The 27,265-nt window shown below is 39.4% G+C and overlaps 1 protein-coding gene across 3 annotated transcripts; it reads right to left on the bottom strand.

Moving 5' to 3' along the window:
• Nucleotides 1-708: 708 nt before the first annotated feature.
• kcnj16 (potassium inwardly rectifying channel subfamily J member 16) lies at nt 709-27,265 on the bottom strand. Of its 3 annotated transcripts, none has more exons than XM_046852975.1 (2): nt 27,011-27,265; nt 709-4,409 (listed from the first exon to the last, which is right to left on the bottom strand). In XM_046852975.1, exon 2 carries the CDS (start codon nt 4,398-4,400, stop codon nt 3,282-3,284), a length of 1,119 nt encoding a protein of 372 aa, XP_046708931.1. In that variant the 5' UTR covers nt 4,401-4,409; nt 27,011-27,265; the 3' UTR covers nt 709-3,281. The 3 variants fall into 3 exon arrangements, with proteins under 3 accessions (XP_046708931.1, XP_046708932.1, XP_046708933.1); XM_046852976.1 differs by lacking the exon at nt 27,011-27,265 and adding an exon at nt 17,242-17,651; XM_046852977.1 differs by lacking the exon at nt 27,011-27,265 and adding an exon at nt 7,971-8,018.

Genomic DNA, 27,265 nt, shown 5'->3' with positions numbered 1-27,265 from the left:
GTAAATGATTTGATTTTGAGGTATTTTTAAATTTCATATTGCTTATTAGTTAGCATGCTAGGAAATTGATGTAGTAAAAAATTTAAAATAATATAAAAAAATGTTTAACATTGTTTTATGCATATATATATGTGTGTGTGTGTGTGTGTGTGTGTGTATGTATGTGTGTGTTTGTTATTAAAATAAATGTTACAATGTGTAAATATATATATATATATATTTCCTAATAAAGACTAACATCAGATTCAGGAGGTTTTGTGAGTAATAATTATGCAAACAATTCTTTTGTAAATATATTTGCATTTTATTTATTAAATATGACAGGATACAAGAGACAGGAGAAGAGGCATCCAAGTGACAGAGAAAGCATTGGATGAAACGTTGAAGCAACACAAAGACAGGGCATGAGGTACACACATATATAAGTAACACGATTTGTGTTACAATTAATAATAGACTACAAAAGTATTGGGATGGCAGCCGTATGGGGCTCTTCTCACACTTACCACAAACTTGGAGACACACAATTATTTAGGATTGTCTTTGGATTTGGTGTCAGGAAATTTTCCTTTCACTTGAACTAGGAGAACCAAACCTGCTCCAGCATGACAATACCCCTGTGCACAATGTGCACCATGAAGATATGCTTTAAATGGGTTGGAGTGCAAAATCTTTTATTATAGAGCTCTGACCTCAACCCTACTGAACACTACTGAATTAGAACACTGACTGCACTCCAGGCCTCCTCACCTCACCTACATCAGCACCAGAGTTCACTAACACCCTTTGTCTAATTAAGCACAAATCTCCACAAGCACACTGCACAATCTAGTGGAACATCTTCCCAGAATGGTTGAGGTTATTATAACAGGAAATGGTCGACTTGTCCTACCTTCTCTCAGGGTACAAGGTAGGTATACATGTACACTTTTCTGTTTTGGCACTAAGGTGATAGATGGAACTTCCCCCAGATGTTTGAACAGCTGAGTCACTGGCTATCTTCAGAGGACGGATGAAGACATACCTCTACAGAAACATTCTAACTGGCATTTACGTTTTACCGTTTCTTTTGTCTTTATGTAAAAAAAAAAAATATGTTATAATTTTTTCCCCAAAATAGTTTTAGGCTGGTGGTATCCTAAGGCTACATCAACAGCGAAAAAGTTAGAAAACGGTGTTTTCGTCTAAAAAGGCTTCCCAAAAGTTGCTTATCCATACTGAAACGTCAGAAAACACTTCCCTGTAATGCACATGAGCAAAACGGCGAGACTGCTCATTGAAAAGTCACGGCAATGACTAAAAAATGCGTCCTTGTTTTTGAAAGCATCCACGCTGCGACTCGGAAATGGCATTTTCAGATGTATCCACTTTGGAGAGTGTTTTCAGAAAGCTACGTATTAGTGTGAACATGACCTAAGTTTGCTAACTAGTGTTGGTTTATTTATTAACAAAGACTTCAAGGCACTTTCGTACGTCGCTCTGGATAAGGGCGTCTGCTGAATGCCAGAAATGTAAATGTAAATGCGGATTGAATGTGAAATGGGATGTTCAAAAAGAAGCACATAACAATCTTATGACAATAAGACATGACAATCTTATGGTCGGGTGTCCACAAACTTCTATACATATAGTGTATGACAGATCTAACTCTGGAGATAAAAAAAAAAAAAAAAATAGACAATAGTAATATACAATATTTATTGAAGCAATTAGATTTGCACATTTGAAATAACTGAACATATAATAACTTACTGAACAGAATAATGATCTCGCATGAAACACCTGTTGCAATTTCATTTACCTTTATACAACAGCGCTGATGGATTGGAGTTGTTGATTATTTGTTTTTATAAAAGCAAACCTGAGAGTAGCCCTGGCTGCAGTTCAAATGATATTTTCCATTTATTTACGTCTTTATTACTGCTATCATTAGTAACATCTAGTATATAGTGACAGTGAGATGGAAGACAATCTAAAGCTCAGAAGTAATGGATAATAAAGTTGTCTGTAAAGACTCAATTCATATACATTAATGAAAGGAGTCTTTAGTGAAGCCACTTTGTAACAGAGACAAGTTTTTGGCCACAGGTACGTTTTTACACACCTTCAGGGATGTTTATCTTTTAGTATTACTTTTTTTTATTTTTTTTTTATGACAATCAGCTTTGTTTTTCTGTAGATTTTTAATTTACTTGACTATCATGTGAAAATTTCACAACACTAAAAAAAACTATACACCATTAAAAATAACATTTGTTCATTCCTAAAAATAAATAGAATAAATATACCCGTCACTAGATTGTTTTGGTGTATCCAGCACTATCATTTTTTTACCCCCCATAACAACAGATACTAGTGTGTATATTTTTACATACTGTGTTTTTCCATCTGTTTTCTCTATTGTTTGGATTAAATACAATTTGGACCATCACCAAATTTGTGAGCACAGATGGTGCACAGGCACTTCAAAATCAAAATACAGTACAGTTTAGGTGCTGATGTAATTGGGAGCAATGTAACATGATACTTTATTTTGCCAGCATGCTCTGTTTGGCTTTGTGTATTAAAAATGTCCCTGTGGTACAGAAGTTTACATGGTTCTCATGTCTGGTAGAGAATTGGCATTACAAGAAACATTTTGAGAGATTATTACTGAACCACTTACTCTTTTCTAAAATCTCATATTCAAGCCCTTTAATTTACACATTGTTGTAGAGATTTGGCATTTAAAATAATGACTGAAATGATATATAAAACCAATAATGATGCTGATTAAACAGATTAAACGGTATCAACAGGTGTGTCTGTGGCGGTGATGAGGAGGGGGGCATACATCATAGTTTGATGAGAACACAGCGATCTCAACATTTTAGCAGTAGATGTTTTTATAGTGTCATCAGAATGGATGGTATATTTTTATTACAAAGATTTCCTAAGCATTGGAGAGTAAAAACAGGATTCTGCAGGGCTTAATTTAAAATGATTTCTTTTAAATCATTCTGTTATGGTAGTATGTCCCCTTTGCAAAACACTTTAATGATAATGTCTTAGTGCCCCTTTTACCATATGCATAATACAATTCAGCAAATGACACTGGAATTACAAACATTTAGCAATAATGCAAGCAAACTGATTTAGTCTGATAGAGGATTATAGATGATTGGTTATAGGTTTATGTTTTTGTCTGGAAGTTTTTGTTGACCTTTTGTGTGTATATACACATTTATTGCCCCCTTCTGTGTACCATAAGTAGAATTACATCCTATAGATAGAATTGTTTGTTATAGATTTTCTTGCTGAATAGCAGTGCTGTTTTGGTTTTGACCTAAGATGTCGTCACTCTCCACTGCTCGAGAACAGACCATTTGTGGGTCTTGTGTATGACTTGGAGGATGCTTGTTTAGTTCATAGTCTTCAGCACTGCTTTCTGTCAATAGGACTTTAACTGTTTGGTGAAAGGCTGCGTAGTCCACTCTGTAGGACTTCTGGTTAACTCTCACCATCTCTTGAAACTGCTGACCCCACAGGATTTCACCGGGAGAGTAGGACGTGCGTGACTGGTGAAGAATCCCGCTGCAGTCATCCGTGTAGGTGAAAGTCACCACCAGGTCGAAGCCTTCTCTGCGTAGGTTTTGCAGACTCATTTTATACAGAGGGCTGCTGGGATTGATTTGGTGGATGATGGTCACTGGAGTGGGCAGAATAATATGACTGTTTTGTATTTCAAGGTCGTGATAGGTTATGCTGGCTTTGCCATTTGTGTGTATTCTGTGCCTGACCAGCTGGGCATGTGTGGTTCCTTCCACCATGTGGTTTCTACGGAAATCACCTACTCGCCATGACAGGCACAGATGGCCATTACGGAGGTTAATCACGGCAGTATTGCTGAATCCCACTGTTTGTGCTCTTTTTCGAGCCGACGCCATTTTGGCAACGACAATCCCAATTACAAAGGTGTCAATAAAGACGCTGATGACGTCCTGAATGGTCACAGTGATGATGGCCACCATGCAGTTCTCGGACATGCCGCGTGAGCCATATCCGATGGTAGTTTGTGTCTCTAGAGAGAATAGGAAGGCTGCTGTAAAGCTTCTTACCTCATAGACGCACGGCTCATTGTTCGGATCTTTAATGTCTCCGTGCATCAGTGCAATAATCCAGAACAGGATTCCGAAAAAGAGCCAGGACAGGATATACGAGAGGGCAAATGTCAAGATCATGACTCTCCAACGGATCTCTACCAGTGTGGTAAAGATGTCCGTCACATATAACAGCCATTCCTCAGACACATTACGAAACAGTATGTTGCAGCTGCCATCTTTGTGCACATAACGTCTCTTCGTGGAGCTGTAGCCATTATCGGTCCATATGTTGGAATAATACACTGCTTTTGAGTTCATGATGCCGGCCTAGAATAAGGAAATATAAATGTCAAGAGTTATGGCATTGAGGTTAAAGGGGTAATAGGGTGAACTTGGGTGTCCTGGATTTCCCTACATTCCAGCCTTACACACCTGGCTTTCATATTCAACTCCTATAGACCTCAATTTGGCAGGTCCTTAAACAGGAATGGATTCTTCTGTTTGAAATGACTTTCAAATAACCCTGCATGGTACCTGCAATTACTCTGTCTGACAAAGATAGCTCTGCATTTTTAAACTATAGAGGATGTTCATTTTGTTTGTGATGCTTACTATGTAAACGTATTACCATATTAGAGATACCTGTTTGACGTGAAAAACGAATTATGACAGATTCTCAGCGAGAGGTTTGCAAATTGCAGGTTTTCAGATCTGTTCTGTTCTGGATTATAGTTGATCTATAGCATGACTTGGAAACAATTGGTGTGAGGTGGGATAACCATGTATGGGAGGCCAGTTTATCATAGGGCACCATGCACACACAAATTCATTCATTGAAGCGATTTATAGTATCCAGTTTACTAACAGACATGTTCTTTAATGGTGTGAGGTAATGTATAATAATTAGAATATGTCAGGAACATTTAAAAGCCCAAGAAGCATTTAAAAGGTGTGCTTGTTTTTAATGTGTTCCTAAAATGCCAGATTTACATATGTAATTATTTTATTTTATACCTTATTGATCCCACTGAGAAATTATTACTTTGCATAGCCCAGCATTGTAGGAAGCTGGGGTCAGAGCGCAGGGTCCACCCTGTTATAGCACCTCTGAAGCACAGAGGGGCTCAAGGGCTCAAGAGTGGCAGCTTGGCAATATCAGGTCTTGAAACCCTGACCTTTCGATCAGTAATCCAGAGTCTGATTTAAACGCTGTGTTTACGTGGGTTTCCTCTGGATTTTTTTGTTTCCTAATAATGGCTATAATGCAGTTAGTTGAATTAGTGGGTTGTTACAATAAAGTCATTTATATCATTAATGTATGTGTGAATATATGTGCATGGTGTAACCCTATGGATTGGTGTCAATTCTGTGCTGAAATTTAACAATGCTCTTGGGACCCTGGAAATACCGCAATCCTGATTAAGATGAAATACTTGGTGAAAATGAATGAAAGACAGTTGCAGAATTTGGGCTGTGTTGAATAAGTTGAATCTATTGCCTGTGCGGAGGTAATGAGGATTGGTTGCGGTGAAATAAAGGGAGTAATGTTGCTTGGGCGACCTTGTCAATCCACAGCAGTGATTTAACGCCAGGCTAAATGGTAACAGGCTTTTAAAAGGCCACCAATACACGTGGGCTAAATCAGAAATGGTTTCAGGAGTTCCCAAGGCATCATCTACAGTGGACATACAACAGGTCTATTGAAATTCCAGAATGTAAATAACAGGGTTTTAATGGGGTCTTGAAAAGTCTAAAAAAAAAAGTCTCAAATTAAAAAAATGTAATTGAAGGCCTTAAAGTTTTACATTTGTTGTTCTAGTTTTTCAATAATTTTGAACAGGTCTTAATTTTCTATGTAGCGATACCGCTAATGTTCATTGAAATGCTCCCGTAGCACTTAAGAATGTTTTTGTTTGTTGGTTTCCTTGTTGTTGTAGTTCTTTCTTTCGCTAGTCCAAATATAATTTGCTGTATTATGACTACAAGTGAGATCAACATACAATAGCCAATCAGCTTTCTGTTATTGGTGCGTATCTCTCTTGGATTGTACTACAGACGTAAAACGGATTTTATTTTTTAGCTATTGGGAAGTGCAAATTTAGCAATACTTGGCTTGAAAAAAATTAATGTAAGGCTTGGTTAATGCTAGTTGCTAACAATGTATGTGTGTTTTTACTGTTGTGATATAGGTCTTAAATTTCATTTTTAATGGTTTTAAAAAGTCCTAAATATTACTGTGAAACCTGCAGAAACCCTAAAATGTTTTTGCCACCAAAGAAATTCCAGAAAAAAGTTCCAGAAGCCTGGTAGCACAAGTCTGTGCACTCTTTTAGAAATGGGCATGAGACTGGATGCTTCAACTTAACCAATGGCCTGCTCAAAGTGATTATCATACTTTTATCAGCATGTTTATTAACCCTAAGTAAAGATCAATAAAGAACAACACTAAAAATCATGATGCCTCACTCAATGATGCATCACTCAATTACGATGCATCACTTGCGACTGGGTGAAGATCGAGGACATCATAAATAGAGCCAAATAGTAAAATATTTTGGAACTTGCGGGTCTCAGATAGACAGCTGAAAAAAGCAATTTATCTTCCAGCATGACTCAAAGCACATATCCAAGTCAACAAAGGAATGGCTTTGGAAAAGATCAAGATTTTGGAGTGGTTCATTCAATCCGAGCTGAGATATAAATCCTATTGACTTGTGGAATGACTTGACGACAGTTTTGCACAGAAGATTGCCATATCAATGACAGGTTGGAAGACTGAGAGTTGCTTTCACATTCAAGGTGCAAAAATATTTGCTCTAATTGATTTTGGTTTAATTTTTTTTAGATCTCACACAACCTACAGTTTAAACAGGGGAGTGTAGACTTACAAATTCTACTATACTAAGCTATTGTGACCCGTACATTAGGTGTTAATGAGCATGTCAAATAAGTATTTGCAGGCCGTACCATAAGTCCTAATTGAAATCATTCTATGAAATGCATCTGATATTCATGCGAAGGGTAAAATCGCGTGAAAGATCAGTTATGACTCACAGAAATATGAAAGTGACTCATGAAATAATCTTTAAATCATTTCAATGCTATGTTTGATGTAGACTTTTAGTCCTGCCCTACGTTGTGCTGTCTTTAATTTCTTGTCATGATTCAGAATTTTATATAAACAAAAATCTACACAAGATAAATCAGGTCATTTTTTCTTTAATGTAATACAGCAATCAACAAACCTAAAAGTAAAAAAAAACTAATTTAAATCGAATTGATAATGGAACGAGTAATCTGTTCAGAATTACATTCAGTGTCATGTTCAGAAGTAATTATACCTGTCATCCATGAAATTCTTCTGTTTATCTCCCAAAATAAACGGTTTCTATAGGATTTAGTATAATATTAAATATGTAAATACTTCACAAGAATAAGATTGGAATGTTTCCGAATGGTCCAGATTAAAAGTCTATGAAAAACCTGTGAAATTATTTGAAGAAGGATGTTTTTTTCTGCAAAACTGAGTGAAATAAACTGCCAAAAAAGATGTAATAAGTACAACAGGTGCTTAAAAATGTTTGAATTTATTTTTCCAAATTTGTGAATTTGGTTGGTTGCTTTTTTATATTTATGGTAAAAAAAAAGATCAACATTACTTGACATAATTCTAATTTCATTATCCGATTACCAGGTTCATTTGGTTATTAACTAGCCATTGCCATATACAGGTGGGCCCCAAGTTACGATAATTCCCCTTTTTTTTTTCTTTTTTCTTTTCGATCTTACATTGCAGATAGCGATACAGAATTTGTTTTTTTACAAATATTAAAATTTTCTCCCACAAGGTCCCCTGGTGGTCTATTGGTTAAGATGCAGCGCTCTCACCGCTGTGACCCGGGTTCGATCCCCGGTCAGGGAACCATCCCCAGCCACTCTCAGTGCCGGTCCCAAGCCCGGATAAATTGGGGAGGGTTGCGTTAGGAGGGGCATCCAGCGTAAAACATGTGCCAAATCAAACGTGCGGAGGATCCGCTGTGGCGACCCCTAACAGGAGAAGCCAAAAAAAAGTTTTATTAAAATTTTCTCCCACCTGTTGAGATGCCTTAATCTTGCCAGCGGTCGACAAAGATCAGTTGTCTTTGTGTTAATGGACATTTGTTTTTTTTTGTGTTTTTGGTGTTTCAAAGCGCAATTTTAACTCTTGTCTTTCCTTTTTATTGGTGTTTCTGGACACTAAAACTGAGCACGTCCGGCTCCGCCCTCCACTCCCGCTGCTACATACGTTTATACTGTAGAGTTAGATACTCTAATTTGTTAAATTTATTTGTTAACAATCATAATAACTTAACCTAAATTGATAAGTTAGAATATACTACTGTTTACTGATCACCATTCTTTAAGACTACTGGGTATAAGCATTTTTTAATGGACTACCTGTAGTGACAAGGATTTGTGGTGAGAGTAGGGAGCAGGTTAAGAAGAGCCTGGAGAGGTGGAGGTACACGCTGGAGAGAAGGGGAATGAAAGTCAGTAGGAGTAAGACAGAGTACATGTGTGTGAATGAGAGGGAGGGCAGTGGAGTGGTGCGGTTGCAGGGAGAAGAGGTGGAGAAGGTGGAGGAGTTCAGGTACCTGGGTCAACAGTGCAAAGTAATGTAGAGTGTGTTAGAGAAGTGAAGAAAAGAGTGCAGGCAGGGTGGAGTGGGTGGAGAAGAGTGACAGGAGTGATTTGTGATAGAAGAGTATCTTTGAGAGTGAAAGGGAATGTTTATAGGACTGTGGTGAGACCTGGGATGGTTTAGAGACAGTGGCATTGAGTAAAAGACAGGAGGTGGAACTGGAGGTAGCAGAGCTGAAGATTTTGAGGTTTTCATTGGCAGTGACAAGGATGGACAGGATTAGAAATGAGTTTATTAGAGGGACAGCGCATGTAGGACGTTTTGGAGACAAGGTGAGGGAGGCGAGATTGAGATGGTTTGGACATGTGCAGAAAAGAGACATGGGGTATATCAGTAGGAGAATGCTGAGGATGGAGCCACCAGCAAGGAGGAAATGAGGAAGACCAAGGAGGAGGTTTATAGATGTAGTGAGGGAAGACATGCAGGTAGTTGGTTTGAAAGATAGATGCAAATATAGAGGACAGGGGGTATGGAGACGGATGATCTGCTGTGGCAACCCCTAATGAGAAAAGCCAAAAGAAGAAGAAGATGAAGACCTGTAGTGACAAGGACATTTTGGCTGCCATGTACAAATACAGTACAGGTTGCACAAACCAACATAATAAATTGAAAAATATTGCTAATCCTCACAAACTGCTGCTTGGAAATTTTAATGCTTTTCACCCCAAAGGTTATTGTTGTGTTAACCAATTGACCCCCCAAATCAACTAATGACACACATATGAGCACAGATTTAGTTGTGGTGGGACCTACCATCAATAAACCATGCTAACCCCCATTGAGACATGCCCAATAAGCAATGTGTTACTGACATACTGTATAAAATATTTTACCAGATTTGGAAACCTGATTTTTAAACCACCTATCCAAGGAAGGAGGATGATTTCCAAAAGATGACTATGATTTGCTAAGAAATTTTGAAGCAGTTAATTTAAATCATAAGATAAGTGAAGCGACAAGTCGATGAAGAACAGTAATCGGAGAAATATCTGGAAATTCGAGTTATTCAGTAATGAAGAAGCGGTTGGCTGTGTCTACGACAAAATGTTTAGGTTACACATGGACAAATAACCAGGAGACTTTAGGAATGTGGTGTAAGCAGAATATAAACAAAAGTTAATTTCTGCTAGATTGAATAATTTGTTGTTAGTCACAACTTTCATATGACTGCATGCATGCTGGTAAAATATTGTTTAATGTTTAAATGCCTGAATCAGTTCTGCACTGCAGATTAAATGTCATTTTCTTCCTTTTCAAAAAGTCTCAAATTTTCAAAAAAAATATTTCACCCTGGGAAAGATTTTCCCAGGCCACACAATTATTGTGCTTGTGATTGTTGTGATGGGGCACAAGTACAGCAAAGCCGAATTAGACAAATGAAAAAGAATAATGACTTTTAGGGCTACTTACTCAAGCACTGACCTCGTTCTTACTCCATGGACTCTTTTAAAAGGCTGTGGCTTCGAGTCAGACATTTTTAAACAGATTGTTTTCTAATTGTGGAAATGTTTTCTTTATCCTGAAACTACAATGTAAGTGCCTGTTGAGCAGGATCAGTGCCCTGATTGTGGCCTTCCCTGGCAAAACAGCACTCTGTTGTTTAGGCTTAATTTTATGCATGAGCACACACATCCGACACACACACACACACACACACTCACAGTGTTTGTCAATACTGGTTTAAAATAGTAGGTACACACACATCTTTATTGTTGAAACTGTGTGAAATTTCTGTGCATTACCATAGACCTGTAGTATTCAGTTAGTGGATTTCCACACACAAACACACACACACACACACACACACACACACACACACACACACACACACACACACATATATAATATGTCGGTCCTGGTTTTCAAAGGTAAGTACACGCACTCACTTACTGTTAAAAGTTCAGTGCATAAAAATGGTGTTCAGTTGGTGGATTACACACACACACACACACACACACACACACACACACACACACATTTGCAGATTGTGTCAATATTGTTTTTTTTTTTTTTTAAGTTAAAACGTTTTTCAAATGAACTGTGTGTTAAAGTTAATAATCGCCACACAATCACACACACACACACACACACACTTTAACATTAACATTGACCCGTAGTGTTCAGTTAGTGGGTCTCTCTCTCTCTCTCTCTCTCTCTCTCTCTCACACACACACACACACACACACACACACACACACACATACAGATTGCAGATTGTGTCAATAAGCTATTTTATTTTATTATTTGTTTTTTGAAGGTTAAAAAACAAGTACAGTATGCACACATCTTCTCCAATTATTAAATATTAATAAAAAAATAATTTTGTAAGTTAATTATTACAAAACCCACACACCTTTATTACTGTTGAAATGCCTTTTGTATAAATATTCAAAGCGTTAACCGTGCCTGTGATCTGTATTTTTAAGTGAATGACCTGATTACCAGAAACGCGCACACACACACACACACACACACACACACACACACACACACACACACACACACACACACACGTGTCAATTCTGGGATTTAAAGGCAAGTACATACATAACCTCATACATATAATTATTATTAAATCTGCCTGAGTTCAGTGCAGTAATGTTGTCAATAACCTGTGGTGTTCAACAAGTAGATTACACACACACACACACACACACGCACACGCACACGCATAAAAGCATCTTGATTACCGTTTTACTGAATGGTGTGAAGGTTCAATGCATTATCATTGGCTATAAGCTGCACGGATCAGTTAGTGCACTGATTACTATGTGCGCACACAAACTTTGTATGGATGTTTTCAAAGGCAAGAATACAAACACACAAATACACAAACACATGCACAAAATCCAGACATTACATACATGACCATATATTTTCTCTAACAAGTCTCTCCAAACGTAACATGGCTGCAGAATCCGTTGCTTGCAATAGTGATTGATTGCAATCACAGCTGGCCTTATACCAGTCCGCAAAGGCCAGAATCACTACAGCCACCCAGATAAAATTTATTTCCATTTCCTCTCATGATCCATTGCCTGGAAGTGACAGATAAATGAGCAGGCCATGCTCACTGCTGGCCGCCACTGAAGCTCTGTGGCTGTGTCGGGATGTAGGCACACTGCCTCCGAGTGGACCACATGGCCTTTCACTCACCCGGCCCTGGCGTGCCCATGTTCCGCCTGCTTTTCCTACTCTTATTGTTGAAGGAAGCAATTAAATGAAATTGTCTGCTATGTATCAAAAAAGCTGCCTGACTGTCTCTCGGTTCTCCCGCCCTCTCTGCTTTCATGACAACTTGTTCTGATGGACATGCGCTGTCTCCCTTTCCTTCTTTTTAAGACGAGCCTAAAAAATTTGAAAGCCGCATAAACAGTCCTGAGAGAAACAGCATGTATTGTGTATGCGAGCGAGTTCAGATTTTGTGTGTTTGTGTTTGTGTGTGTGTGGCAGTGGTCAGAGGAGATGGAGAGAATTCATTCAATAGTTTTTCCACAGTGTTTTTTTTTTTTATTTTTTTTATCATAATTTTATTCATATGTTCTGTTGTATTCCTGTCTGTCATTCAGTTGACTAGTATTCATTTCTTCCTTTCCAGGTCTATTTTAAGATAGACAATCTGGGAATGTTTATCATTTGCGATTCTCTTTTCCGCCATTGCTTTCCTCTGTGCTCATTGTCAATACAGTTTATCATAATAGATCAGTTGCCTGGAGATACAAACTCACTGCAACAAATCTTGATTTTGGCAGATTGGGGAATTTTTCACCGTTGCATGGTATTGCCTCTTATATTCCGCGTAGACCTCCTTTTATTTAATTCCAGAGTCAATATTTTTGTCTGCTATTTGAGGCATATTTAGTATAATTATAACTTCATTACTACAATTAGTACTTTTCCTATTGCATTTTTTTATTAACATGTCCATGTTAATACCGAGCAAACAGATCGGTGGATGACACAGTCAACATGGGGCTAAACTACATTCTGCAACACCTTGACTGCCCAGGAACATATGCCCGGATTTTGTTTGTTGACTTTAGTTCGTCTTTCAATACAATAATTCCGGGAATCCTCCACTCCAAACTCCTAAACCTTACTATACCCCCTGCCATCTGTCAATGGATCACCAGCTTCCTGACAGGCAGGAAACAACAGGTGAGACTGGGAGGTGTTACCTCCGGTATTCGGACAGTCAGCACTGGTGCTCCTCAGGGGTGTGTCCTTTCCCCACTGCTATTCTCCCTTTTTACGAATGACTGCATATCAAGTGACCCAACTGTCAAACTCCTGAAATTTGCTGATGACACCACGCTCATTGGACTAATCCAAGATGGTGACGAGTCTGCATATAAGCAGGAGGTGAAGCAGCTGGTGCTATGGTGCAGTCAGAACAACCTTGAGCTAAACACACTCAAAACTGTGGAGATGATAGTGGACTTTAGGAAACATCCCTCAACACTACTCCCCCTCACAATATCCAACATCCCTGTGTCACCTGTGGAGAACTTCAAGTTTCTGGGCACTACCATTTCCCAAGACCTGAAATGGGAATCAAACATAAACTCGATTCTGAAAAAGGCCCAGCAGAGGATGTACTTTCTAAGGCAATTAAGAAAGTACAGTCTGCCACAGGAGCTGTTGATACAGTTCTACACTGCAATCACTGAATCTGTCCTGTGCTCATCAATCACCATCTGGTTTGGAGCAGCAACAAAACAGGACAGAAACAGACTGCAGAAAACTGTTAAAACAGCAGAAAAAAATCATTGGTGCCCCCCTGCCCCTCTCCAGGACTTGTACCATACAAGAACCAGAAACCGGGCAGAAAAAATCATTAATGACCCTTCACACCCTGGACACAACATCTTTTAGCTCCTCCCTTCTGGCAGGCGCTACAGAACTTTGTTCACTAAAAGTGCCAGACACAGGAGCAGTTTCTTTCCCCAAGCAATCACCCTCACTAACAACTGACCATAATTATATTCCCTGCTCACATCTATGAGTACTGCATAGAACTGTCAGTCATCACATTATCTGTATGTGTTGCACACACTATTGCTTCTATATATACTATTGCTTCTATATACTGTACAAAGTTTTATAGTAAACTCTCTCATCATACCTGGCACACAATACTGTCATTTGCACTACCATGCACTCCCACACTTTATGTACATTACTGGTCTGTATCCCTATTTATTACCCACACTGTCTATACTGTCTCATATTGTCTGTATTGTCTTGTATAGTCTGTGTTTGTCTTGTCGTGTCTGTTTTGTCTTGTATAGGTTTTTATTTATGTCTGTACTTTTGAGAGTAACAAACAGCTGGAACCAAATTCCTTGTGTGTGTCAACACACTTGGTCAATAAACCTGATTCTGATTCTGATTCTGATCAGCATATTGCATCTCTGCTGTGCTTTTATGTCAATTTTATCTCTGCATTTATTAGGTGCTTGAATATACATTAGGTGTTAGGGGTGGACAAAATCCTAAATTAATTAACTGGCAATTAAATGTTCCAGCATTCAGCCCATTGGTTGCTTGGAAACTTTATTTGATTGTTTTTCTGGTTGTTGAATCAAATTGCATACCAGATAATTAAAATACTAATGGACCCAAAAATTAAATCTGCTTGTCAGTGAAACCTGAGAAACTGATTTGTCCATTCCAGCTTTGTTGACAATTTACAAGGTGGTATCAAAAAGTTTCGAGTCTTGCTCTGGTTACATGACAGCACTTAAATTATCTACAGTTACGCACTTCCACTTTCAAAATAGTCCCCATGCACAGCAATACAGTGCTCTCAGCATTCGTCTGGAATATGCCCTGGAAGTCTTCATTTTGAAGCATGTCAAGCACTTTTTGCTATTTGTGCTGGATCTCCAGGGTGGTGTCAAAAAAGTCTTCCTGATCTCTCGTTTTCCAATAATGATGTTCTGCTCTTGAAGCACGCTCGCCACTCCAAACACCTTGAAGGACTCATTGCAGGTTCACCCGGTTTAATGCAGAATTTGTCATTTGCTCCTTGTTCGAGCGTACAGTTCATGATGAAATCACAGACATGGTAACGCAGGTGGTCAGAATAGCACCAGTTAGCACCAGTTAGCACCATTAGTCTCAAAACTGGTTGCTTGGAAACTTTAATAGATTGTTTTTCTGGTTGCTGAATCAAATTACATACCAGATAAATACAATTCTAATAAGCCCAAAAATGTAATCTGCTTATCACTAAATTTAAAGAAATGGATTTGTCTGCTCCAGCTCCATTAATTATATGCCTATGTACATTAAGTGCAAAAACCTGAGTGGCACAATAGAAATCTGTTCACCTTATTGTCCAGAGATTATGAGTTTGAATCCCAGATGCCAGAGCTATTTGTGGCTCTGAGCCAAAGGAGCACATTTTTCAATCAGTTAGCAACTCGGATTCTTGCGAGTGGTTAATTGGAGATCTAAGAAGTATCTTTTTAAAGAGAAAGCGTGTAATCTAATATAAAGTACTTGCTAAGCTGAGACACTGAGACTCCTGTTTGGCTGTCCTGTCTTTCTGCCACCCACATTCCTTTGCTTCTGTGTTGATCCAGCACTCTGATGCCTTAACACGCCTTGGCGTAAAGTGACTGTCGTCTGGGTGGAGTGCAGAACTCTGGCATATAGCCGGTTGAGGAAACTCCACACACACACACACACACACACACACACACACACACACACACACACACACACGTAGTGAGACAGGGCAGAGAGAACAGAAAAGATGGAAACTGGAAGCAGCCCAAAGTGAAATTCACAGTCAAAAGACAGATCCATAACAGCCAAACCACTACTAGCGTGCTCAGTACTAAACTCTAACCTCGCCCTGGCACCGAACTGGCAAGTGCAAATCAGATCAGGACTGCCGGTTTAAGAACAACCCATGATTTTAGTATCTATACAATCATGACAAAAGGCACAAAAGGTCACAGTTCATGACTTTCTGTCTTTTGATAAATGTAGACTCTGGCTTTTTCCTGGCGACAGACACAGCTTCGTTTGCCAGATTCTGCAGTGTATCCTCATAAGACATAGACTGTCAGCCTGGTATCCATCCCACTGCACACTGATAAAGGTAATGTGTCTCAGGTGACATAGAGCAGGTCTGTAAAAAGCGCAATCAATTTTTTTCAAATTGTAAACACATGTCTTTTTGTATCACTATTGTGTCCCATCTTGCATAATGCCGTCATCGGGTGCTGTACGGTGACGTACAAATATTTCCCTGTTGGGACGCTTGAGTTTTGTAAGTGCAATCCTAAAGTCAGTTGAAATTGCTTACTAAGTGAAGTTAATAATACAGTTTTAAGGATAAATATTATAAGATGGCTTTTTTCTCTGTACACAAAATGATCAGACTTATCAATTTGATAAATTTTATATTAGAGCTGTGAATTGAACTCTGGACTGTCACTTAAACTGTGGACTTGTACGGCATAGTGCACTTTATACCACACCATACCGCACACGTTCACTTATACCACACCATACCGCACACGTTCACTTTACGGACAATCACATCAACCACCTTATGTGATTATTTTCTACTGTACATAAGCATACCCTGTATCCAAAAACATACCCTGTATATACATTTTTTTCCTATTTTTCCTATATATATCTTAATATTTATATATTTTTATATTTTACATAGTTTATTGTTTTTATTTATCTGCCTTCTTTTTTCTTTTTTGTTTTATTTTTCCCCTCATCCTATTCCCTCATGCCGGACAATCGTACAAAGCATTTCACTGCATGTCGTACTCAGTATGTATGTGTATGTGACAAATAAAATTTGATTTGATTTGATTTGATTTGATTTTGAATTGGCATGAATCTGGCGATACGATAGGTATTATGACACAGGGGTTTTGCTATATGTTGGGATACACTGCATTACTGTAAGTAAGGCAATATATTGAATATTTCTCATTTTTAGGAATAGAATACAATTTTAGGAAGGCGTGTAAACCTTAGCTGATAGATGATAAAACATTTAACCATAACACAATAGGATCTGGATTTGCATTATTGCATCTAAAAATACACTGCTAACCCTAACCTCTCAAACCTACCCATACCATGAAACCTGTGCCAGCCTTACGTGTATCACACCACAGTGGCGATTCAGTCATCACTACTATTACTTTCCTCGAAGGTTATACCCATAATTATTTTCATAGTCATAGTCATGGAACAGGTGGATATTAATGCTAACATTAGTGCCATGCCCTTATGCTAGTACTTCCTGTCACTGTTTAAGTCAAGAGATATAAAGACTGCTATCTAGCGGTTGGGATATAAATCCAAAACGAAACAATTTCCATGAATCTTAAATTATAATTTTTTTCTTAAATATCGTTATTGCGCTGTTGAAAATTGATACAGTTTGACAAACAACATTTTGCAAAACTCACATATTGATAGTTTCTTACATACCTATTGTTAATCATCCTTGTTGTCAGAGATACACCTCATGCAATATTCGTGGCAGCATAAAGCATGTTTTTGCTCATTTAAATTTGCTACATTAAGATTTCCGCATTTCAGTGTTGATGTAGCCATGTGCTTTTGCTTGTGTCACGCGTCTCCTGTGAATTCACTTCTTTCCTTCCTGTCATGTCTCCGCCCTTGTCTCGTTGTTGGTTCATGTATTCAAGTGTCTTTTCTTTCATTCATAGGTGAATCGACCTCAGTGTGTTCATTCATATCCCTTTGTGTATGTTTTGTCTTTGTCAAGTAACTTATTCAGTCTTTGTAATTTTACCAACCGTAGTCCAACCTTAGCTTGTTTGACACTTTTGACATTTGTTTGGTGTTTTGGATTTGTTTGCTTGTTTTAATCAAATGCTCTTACCCTGCACCTGCAGCTACTCTCTACTATTATACATTCAGTACATTACATAGCAGAATGCTTACCCATAAACCTGTAAGAAAAATCTTCATGCCACAGATTGACTGTCATTTTCACTCCCTGTCCCCAGTTACATATGATGAGCATTAAGCCTTTTCATCTTAAGTAATGTATTAAATATATAACGTGTATTCTATCTTTTGCCCAGTATTGGAATGTTTTAAGTGCTCCAGATTGTGAATTTCAGATTAGGTTTCCTACATTATCAGTTGTTTTTTATGTTTATCAAAATATATTATACTAGTTTCACCTAAATAGTTTTAACCCCCAAAACGTCTCAGCATCAGTTCATTGTATAAGTCATTGAATGCAAAATGGTTAAACCAGTTGTTAAAATCTGTCAAGCTTAAACTCCTGTTAAACTTTTTTTTTGTAAATGTGTCTTGAATGAATGAATTGTGCAGCTGAATCTTAAATTTCACTAATAAAGGTAGGTGAATGGCATGAGATCAACCACTTGTTCTCTAAAATATGTCAAAGGTAAATCTTTTGAATCTTCAATTGGTGAGCATATACTGATAGAGCAAAATACAAAATTACAATTTCTCCAAATGGGTGTACAACCAGAAAACAAATGGACACTATTACAGTACAATAAAAGTGGGAATCCTGTCCTGTCTCTTGCATTCAATATAAATTAAACAAGCAATCAAATAAATCAATTTGTGCTGTTGAAATTCATAGATACCATACAAAAGAAATTCAGCCTTGTGTATTTTCAATAATTGTGATCCAAACAGTAGTTTATATCAGGAAAAACTGAAAATGTGTCCCGTCATACTGACAACATGACTAAACATTTTGACTATACTGTTTGTAAACAATAACAAAAGGACTTGTCATTGTGATTGCAATGACATGTTCATTGACACAAATGCTTACTTTTGAGGGATGAACTAAGGATTTTGAGAAAAGTACAGTGTGTTGTTTGTACACATTGTTTAGAGAAATGCACTTACTAGTTTGCAATTATTAAGAATGATTTGAGAAATGCTCCAAAGCAACTGAGAAAAACTGTAATATTTTCAGGAGTAGTATTTTGATAATTAGCAACCTGAGGAAAGATATGTTCTGAGTGGTGATATATTGCTTGGTTAATAAGAAGTTGGCATTTTGTTTCTGAGCTACACAATTTCTTTCCATAGTTTTGTTTTAGCAGTGGCACAATCTACATATAGACAAATTTTATGGGGAAAACTTATGTATTGCTATAGTGCCAGACCTTTGGAATAGGGTCTTCAGAAAGCATATGGGTTGACTTATGAAAATAATATTTCAAACATTGAACATTTTAAAATAATTATTTATAAATAAAATTGAAAAAATAATAAAAAATATGCAACTAGAAACCTGACAGGTGAAGGCCACCCACCAAAACTCACAAGGGCAAGGAGGGCATTTATTAGAGATTCAACAAAGACACTAAAGATAACGTGGACGGCACAGCTTTATGAAAGAGTAGTAAAGCAGTTGCTTAAAACAAAAAGATTCCACAAACATTGCACAAATCACAATAGGCTCTCTGGTTAAATGCAACTAAATGTTTACTTTTTGGCCTTCATGAAAATCTGTGTGGAACAAACTTAGTATTTCTCATAGCATTCTCAGAAAATAATTTCTACACTGAGACATGGTGGTGGAAGCATCATTGATTTTCAATGAAAGAGAAAGAAAGATGGATGACAGGCAGGGCAGGAGTTTTAGTCTGCAAGAGATTTGAGACTGTGGCAGAGGTTCAAGTTCCCACAGGGAAATTATTCATATGGCTTAAGCTATGCTTTATTTTAAGGTGTAATGCCAAAGATAAGGAAAATCAGCTAAGGGTGTAAATACTGATGCAAGGCACTGTAACCATAGTGCAAGTGATCTTTATTGTTAGCCTGATGTAATTGATCTCTCTTTGTTGCATTTAAGTTGGTTTGGTACGGTACTTTCTTGATATATTATTGTGCTTTATATGAGAGGTATTAAAGCTGCACCTAATTATAATTGTTTAGCTTTAGGCTAATTGGGGTATGTTTCCATACCACAATAAGGTTTATTGGTTATTGGATACTTCTGAGATTGCCTTGCAGCAGTATTCAACCCGACTTGCTGATTTTCCTGTTTTGTTGCATCAGAACCTGGGATAAAATGGATTTTGAGTGTTTTGTACCAATTGATTTAAACAGCATGCCTACTTTAATTGCACAAAATATTTTGTCACAAACAATAATTAAGAAAAAAGTATTCATTCCCTCAATTTTTGCTGAATTTACAGCTGCAAATCTCTTGGGAGTGTGTCTCTATTTGTCAGGAATCTTGCGGATGACTAGGTGAGTGAGGACCCAAATGCAGGATGCAAACTGAGCAAAGGGGCAAGGCAAAAAACAAAGTCCAAAAAACAGTCCAGGGTCGAAAACACAGGCAAACAGGGCGATGCAGTGAAGACAAAAACAAAACCTGAAAACACAGTACAAAAAAATTTAAGCCAGCAAACTAATCAATATAGAGAGGGCAAAAACACAAACCAAAAACCAGTCCAAAGTCAAAATCAGAGCAGAGCACAACAGGGTACAGAGTCATGGTCAGGGTCAGGGACAGGAACAGGCCTGTGAGATAATCTAGCATGAGCTAAAGTCTTGGGTGTTCTTAAATACCGGGAGTCGCAGCAAAAAACGGCAAGATGGCCACCAACCTGGAAGTGCGCACCGCGGAACCGGATGAGCACAGCTAGGCTGGATGACAGAGGAGCCAGAGTAGCCCCGAGGTCAATTCTATAGGACCTGACAAAGGTCAGCGGTGTGGAACAGCTTTAACAGCGTTACAAATGTCTTAGAGAGAAGCTCCAGAGGACCAGGCCTTAGAGGCTGCCCCACTTTGAGTGGAGTAAGCTCTGACCCCGTAAGGTGTGGGGAGACCAGAGAACTCATACGAGGATAAGATAGCGTCCACAATCCACATGCTGAGGGTCTGCTTGTTCACAGGAAGCCCCTTTTTATAGGGGACATAAATGATGAACAGCTGCTCCGACTTTCTCCACAGCTCCGTTCTGTGCACGTACGTGTCCAGTGCTCGGGATACAGCCGGTTAAGCTTCTCCTGGTCAGTGGCCTAAAAGGGAGGATGATAGAATGTCTGCAGCATGACGGGTCATGGGGGAACCGAGGGTACCTTAAAAACATATCCCAGTGTGGGGTAAAGAAAGGCACTGGTCATGCCTGGGGTAAACTCCAGGAAAGACAGGGCCACAGAAAGGGCCTTAAGGACCCTCTTCATAGAAGGGATAGACAGAAGAAAGACACTCTTGACTGTTATACACCTTAAAGACACCTCGGGTAAGAGCTTAAAGGGGGACTTAGACATAGCCTTCAAAACAACGGCCAGGTCCCACACAGACACTCTAGATCGCATCCGGGTGTCACTAAAGGGTGCTTGCCCAGCGATCGCTTAGCAAGCGGAGCACGATAAGCTGCAATAGCCGACCTAATAACCTTTCATGGTGGAAGAAGACAACCCTGTGGTGAGCTGTACCTGAAGGAACTCCAGCACTGAACCAACTGGGCAGTTAACTGGGTCCAACTGAAGCACCCACATTGAACAGGCGCCATTTCAGCGTACAACCTCCTCAGAGGGTTGTAACAGCCACAGCCTCCATAACTCCAGGTGGTAGTCAACCACAGTGCCCCCTACCTGAGAGAGAAGATTCTTTCTAGGAACCACGGGGCCAGCAGAAGGAGATGGACTCTGCAAACTATCTCCAGAATTCCCTGGAGCAACACAAAAAGGGAAAAGGCATACAGCCGCAGCTTCTGCCATGCCTGTACCATGGGATCCAGCCCAGGAGAGGCTGGGTGAATAAGGGAAAACCAGAGAGGACAGTGCACTTTAGTCACAAACAGGTCCACTTGTGCACTGTAAAACCTCCTCCATATCTGCTCCAACACATCTGGGTGGAGTCACCATCCCCGGGCCTTGGCCCTTGCCTTGACATGGCATCTGCTCCTGGTTTAAGCACCCTGGGATATATGCTGCTCTGACCAAGAGCAGTTTCCCTTGGGTCCACAGGAGGATCTGACGTGCCAGCCTGTATAGGGGCGAGATCGCAAACCCCCCTGATGGTTGATGAAGGAGACCACTGACCGTCTCTTAAGGGAACCAGTCTCTTGAGACTGGTCTCTGGTATGCCTAAAGCAGCTGGAGTGATGCCCTGCAGCCATTCAAGGGACCTCCTAAAAGGCGGCAAGCCCCCACCATCTGCTATGGTACCGGGCGGAGGTAGAGGGAGATGCTCACTGAGGATTGCTGTGCCTGAAGCACCATAAGTGTACAGAGTTGATAGATTGACCTCCTGAGGGCACAGAGGAAGGATGGGCACCATATACTGAGGTGCATAACACCCCTTCCAACCCGTGAGAGCGCGAAAGCGAGAGTGCCCTTCTCAAAGAGCAATCTACGTGAACAGAAAGCCCGCATGGACATGCGGCTGCAGTGCGAACAGTTGACTTCCTTGGGACTGAGCATGCTCTGCTCCCAGGCAAGCTACACATAAGCTGTGCGGTCCCCCCAATCACCCGATACTACCAGATTTCTCCAGCAGACACAGACACACACAGAGCACTTTCTGAACAAACAGAAGCTAGCATTGGCTCCACCACTGATGCGGCTCCCTCAGCAGACCACAGCACTGTAAAGGGCAATTTCCACAACAGACTAATAAAAGATTTCCAGCATCCTGCTGCATTTATTGAAGGATCTGAGCTTCCTCAGGAAATAAAGTCTGCTTAACCCCTTACCCCAACCTCCTCACCCATGATGGTAACTGGTTTAATCATAGTTTTACTCTTCCTAAAGTCCACTACCATCTCCTTGGTTTTAACTATGTTCAGGAGCAGATGGTTTCCCACAAAGCTGTCCAGAAGTCAAGTGTACTCCTACTCCTTTCCATCCCTACTACACCCCACTACTGCAGAGTCATTAAAAAACTTCTGCAGGTGGCAGGATTTAGAGTTGTATTGGAAATCTGAGGTGTACAGGGTGAACAGGAATGGGAAAAGGACAGTCCCCTGAGGTGCTCCTGTGTTAGTGATTACAACATCAGACAGGGAATTCCCCAAACTTACAAACTACAAATCTATCTTACAGGTAGTCAGCTATCCAGGACACAATGGAAGTGCTGACACCCATCCTGAGCAGTTTCTCACTCAGTAGAAATGGTTGCATTGTATTAAAGGCACTGGAGAAATAAAAAAAAACCATGATCCTCACAATACCACTACATCCATCCAAGAAAGTGTGAGCACACGGAAACAGGTAGATGACTGCATCATCCATGCCCACATGAGGCAAATTGTAGTGGGTCAAAAGTAGGTTTAACCAGTGGTCCTAGATGTGGACCACATCTAGGGTAGGTTTAACCAGTGGTCCCAAAACTGACATGTGATGTCAGTACAACGGGTCTAAATCATTGAGGCCAGAAGGGATAGCCTTGTTAGGTACTGGTACTAAACAGGATGTTTTCCATAGCACTGGAATTTTTTCCGGAATCAGACTCAGGTTAAAGATGTATTACAGGATACCAGACAGCTGAGCAGCACAAGACTTAAGGATCCTTGGGCTAATGTCATCAGGTCCTGCAGCCTTTTTTTGCAAAATTTTTCATCTTTCTTTTTACCTGTCTAGCCATCACAGTCAGTGAGGGTGGTGTGCTGGTTTCAGTGGAGGATTGTGCTGGGGGTTTGTGAGCAGAGGTGCTCAGAAGTTGCTGATGATGGTGATGTTGGTGTTGATTTGGGGGTGTGAAGACCGGCCCTGTTTGGAATGGCCCAGCCAGGGGTCCTGTGCTGAATCTTTTAAAATGCAAGTTCAGCTTGTTGGCTCTGTCCAGGCTTCCCCCTGCTGATGATTTTTAATGTTGAAGCCGGTAATCTGTTTCATTCCTGTCCACACATCTCTGATGTTGTTTGTTTGTGTGATCAGTATTGCCGAGTGGGGGAAGAGCGATGGCTTTGTATGCATCTTTGATGTTAGCATACAGACGGTCCATTGTCTTGTTTTCTTGTGTGGGACAGTCAACAAACTGGTAGAAAGTTGGTGGTGTAGAGTCCAGATTGACATGATTAAAGTCACCAGTTATGATTACAAATTTATCGGGGTGTTCACGTTCACGTCACACGCTACTGTCATGTCAGCTGTCGGTGAAATGTAAGCACAAATTAAAATGGCAGAGGAGTATTCCCTCAGTAAATAATATGGGTGTATACTCGCAGCTGAAAGTTCAATATCCGGAAATCACAGACGTTTCTTCATATCCGGGATTACACCATCTCTCATTCACATACACAGCAATCCCACCACCACTGAGCACCACTAAGCGAATAAGTTTAAAGCTGGGTATGGAGGCGCTATGATCTGGGAAGTCCGTATGCAGCCACGTCTTCGTAAAGCACATTAAGCTGCTCTCTTTGTATTTTTTCTGGGTCAGATTCAGCGTGCACAGTCCATCCATCTTATTAAACAATGACCGTACATTCCCCATGATGACAGACGAGGCCGATGGTTTAAGTCTTCTCTGCTTACTCTCATCTTCGTACCGGCTGTGCACCTGCAGCATCTCCTCCTGATCTAAGGAATATCGTGCCTGACTCCAGTAAGAAGCGCTGGTTTGGAGAGCACAAGCAGCTGATCGCGTGTGTACTTAAACACAGCACCACTCTGTTGGGCCCCACTCCTCACTAAAAGTGCCAAGAGCAGCAAAAGAACTATAAAAAAGGGTAAAACTTGTGTTGTAATCATAAGCAGAAGGACCATAAAAAACGTGTGTTTTAAACTAAGTCCTTGACTCTTAATTTAAGTTAAATGAGATAAGTGAGTTAAGTCCTCATCCTTGATTCTTTGTGGCAGCCTGGCCATTCCCTTTGTCATTTGCTTAACTGTCAGAAAGCAAATGTTAAAAGTCTAACTTATAAGGTCCCTAACATTTTCCCAGAAGCTTCTTTCCATAAAATTTTATTATAACATTATGTACCATAAATGCCCTGTTTAAAACGCATACTTCATGTGTGAGTGAAAATAAGAAAGTAGTCAGATATTTGTTGGAGCATCGGTGTTCACCAAATACAGTTGTGTGCTGTGAACCAATTACATATGTGTTTATGTTGTTGTAGTCCTTGATTTAGTTCCTTTGCCTAGGATGAAAGACAGTGTAGGCAATGATAGGTTATGTTGATTTGTTGGACTAATTTAAGGGATTGGCAGGTACCACTGACTATCTGTACAGAGTGCTACTGACTTTGTATGTGGTGGTATCAAAAAGTTTCAAAACTAATAGTGCTATTCTGACCACATGCGTTACCAGGTCTGCGATTCCATCATGGACAGCAAGTCAGAACAAATAGAAGAATAAATGTGTAATTTTGCTTGAAACTGGGCAAACCTGCCACAGAGATGTTTGACACGAAATACATGTGACATAGTGATGCTGCACAGAGTCGATTAAAGATCAGGAAGACCTTCAACAAGCTCAACCCCCGAAAATGTCGAAACTATTCGGCAACTTGTGAATGATGGCTGTCAGGGAACAATCTGACAGGGACTATTTTAAGGGTGATGGTGGTAGTTTAGAAACTTTTTGATCTTATGTATTTGAAGAATTTTCAGATAAAATAATTTTTTTTTTAATTTTTACTTAGACCATCTAAACCTTTCGTTTGGACTATAGAATTATATGATTTTTTTGACAAAGTGAATTCAATGTTTTGTGCTTAACTAGTACTTGCAGCCCCATTTTTTTCAGACTTTTCTACAATATAGACCCAGCACCAAAACTGATTCTATAGCCATGCTACGAATCATTATTGACATAGTATTTCCAAAATATTCAGCTCTAAATTCTGTATGTTGAATGCATTCATGAGCCACCCCATTCATTTTTCTATTTAGTAATTTGTTTGCTCTTTGACTTCTCTACACACTGCTTCTCATGGTATACGACATGGAACATGGCCTTCAGCTCTTGTTCAACTGGGTCATATGGCAGCATTCTGTGCTCCAGCACTACCGTTATGTTTTCTGAACTGCTCCAGGCCCTTACAAGTCCATTACATGCCCACTTTACGCAAATAACATTCTTCCAGCCATTCAGGGTTCACTGGACACCATGCCGTGATTTGCCCAAGGTCTTGGCTTGCCCTTGTTAACCTTGACTGTTTCAATGCTTTGGAAGTCAAGTGTACATTATTTAGCTAAAGTTTCACCAACAGAAGGATGCCATGCACTGGAACGTGAAGGCTAAATTTAGAAAGGTTGTGCAACATGAATTAGATTAGGATAGAACTGGCTGTTGAGGACTGATTTGTGCTGGACTTGTGCTGGCATAAGGTTAATTTCTACTTATTCTACACTATACATAAAGATGTTGGCTTTAAAAGCTGTGCATGCTTTATTATGGTAAAAAAAAAGACATGAAATAATGCTAGGTAATTAGACTGTTTCATGCCAACATACAAACTTTTGGATGGTTAAGAGTGCTTGAAATATAAGAAGAATATTAAAACAAATAATAAATGCCAGTGAATGATTCAGAACACATATTGGTTTGTGGCATTCCTTGGAATTTGCTATTATGATTTCTGTTTTATGAAAAACTAGATTTGTTTATAAAGGAATTAAAATCAGAGTTTGCCAACTAGATTTTTATAGTGTAAAGCACCTGGCTGTAAAATCTGATGCTTTTAAAATTACATATATATATTTTTTAACTTGTATATTATATCCAAAATAAATATTTCTGTTATCAGTATGAAGTTATTAACATTTGTGTGAAGACAAAAACCTCCTAAAATCCAGTGTTTGCAAATTGTAATTACAAATTATGATTGAATGGCTTATAATGCAATCTGTTATGTCATTACAGCTTGGGGACAATTGTCCCATGGCCTACCTAGAGTGCAATTATTACACACAGACACAGACACACACAAATACACCACATCCGATTTGCAGTCTGACTCCAACAGGAAAATAGTAACCTCAAATTGACAGAATCTAGAAGGGTGTTGGAAGTCTTGGCTGAATTTGCTGGATACCAGTTCCTAACCATACCCCACAATTGCCAGGCACCCACAATCCACAGCTTAATAAGGCCGTGGGTCAAGTTTTTGGCCACGAGTTGATGCTTAAGACAGTTCTTATTGCTTGACTGATTTGTTCTTATTCTTGCCCTTACAATATTCTTAAAATTAATAGTTAATGCAAAGACGTCAAAATATACAGTACATACACACACGCACACCTTTTGAAAGAAGTAGTAGCTTACCTGAGCTGTCCCACTTCCTTGCCGATTGTTAGGCGTAAGGACTTATACGCAAGACGACACTCAATCTTAACCAACGGTGGAGGCTGGATTAGGCATGAGTGTGTGAAAGAACCAACCCACCTGTACCTTTACTGAAAAACTGACTCATGTTTCAAAGGGTGAAAGTTGCAGTGTGTGCTCGTGCATGTGTGTGTGTAGCTTTAATCTCTTATGTGAGGACAATTGCGTCTATGCCAGTAGCTACTTAAAATAATA

Source organism: Silurus meridionalis, chromosome 7 (genome assembly GCF_014805685.1).
Source record: "Silurus meridionalis isolate SWU-2019-XX chromosome 7, ASM1480568v1, whole genome shotgun sequence".
NCBI classification, from domain to species: Eukaryota; Metazoa; Chordata; class Actinopteri; order Siluriformes; family Siluridae; genus Silurus; species Silurus meridionalis.
The sequence above is the reverse complement of the archived record's forward strand: the minus strand, read 5'-3'. Positions and strand labels throughout refer to the sequence as shown.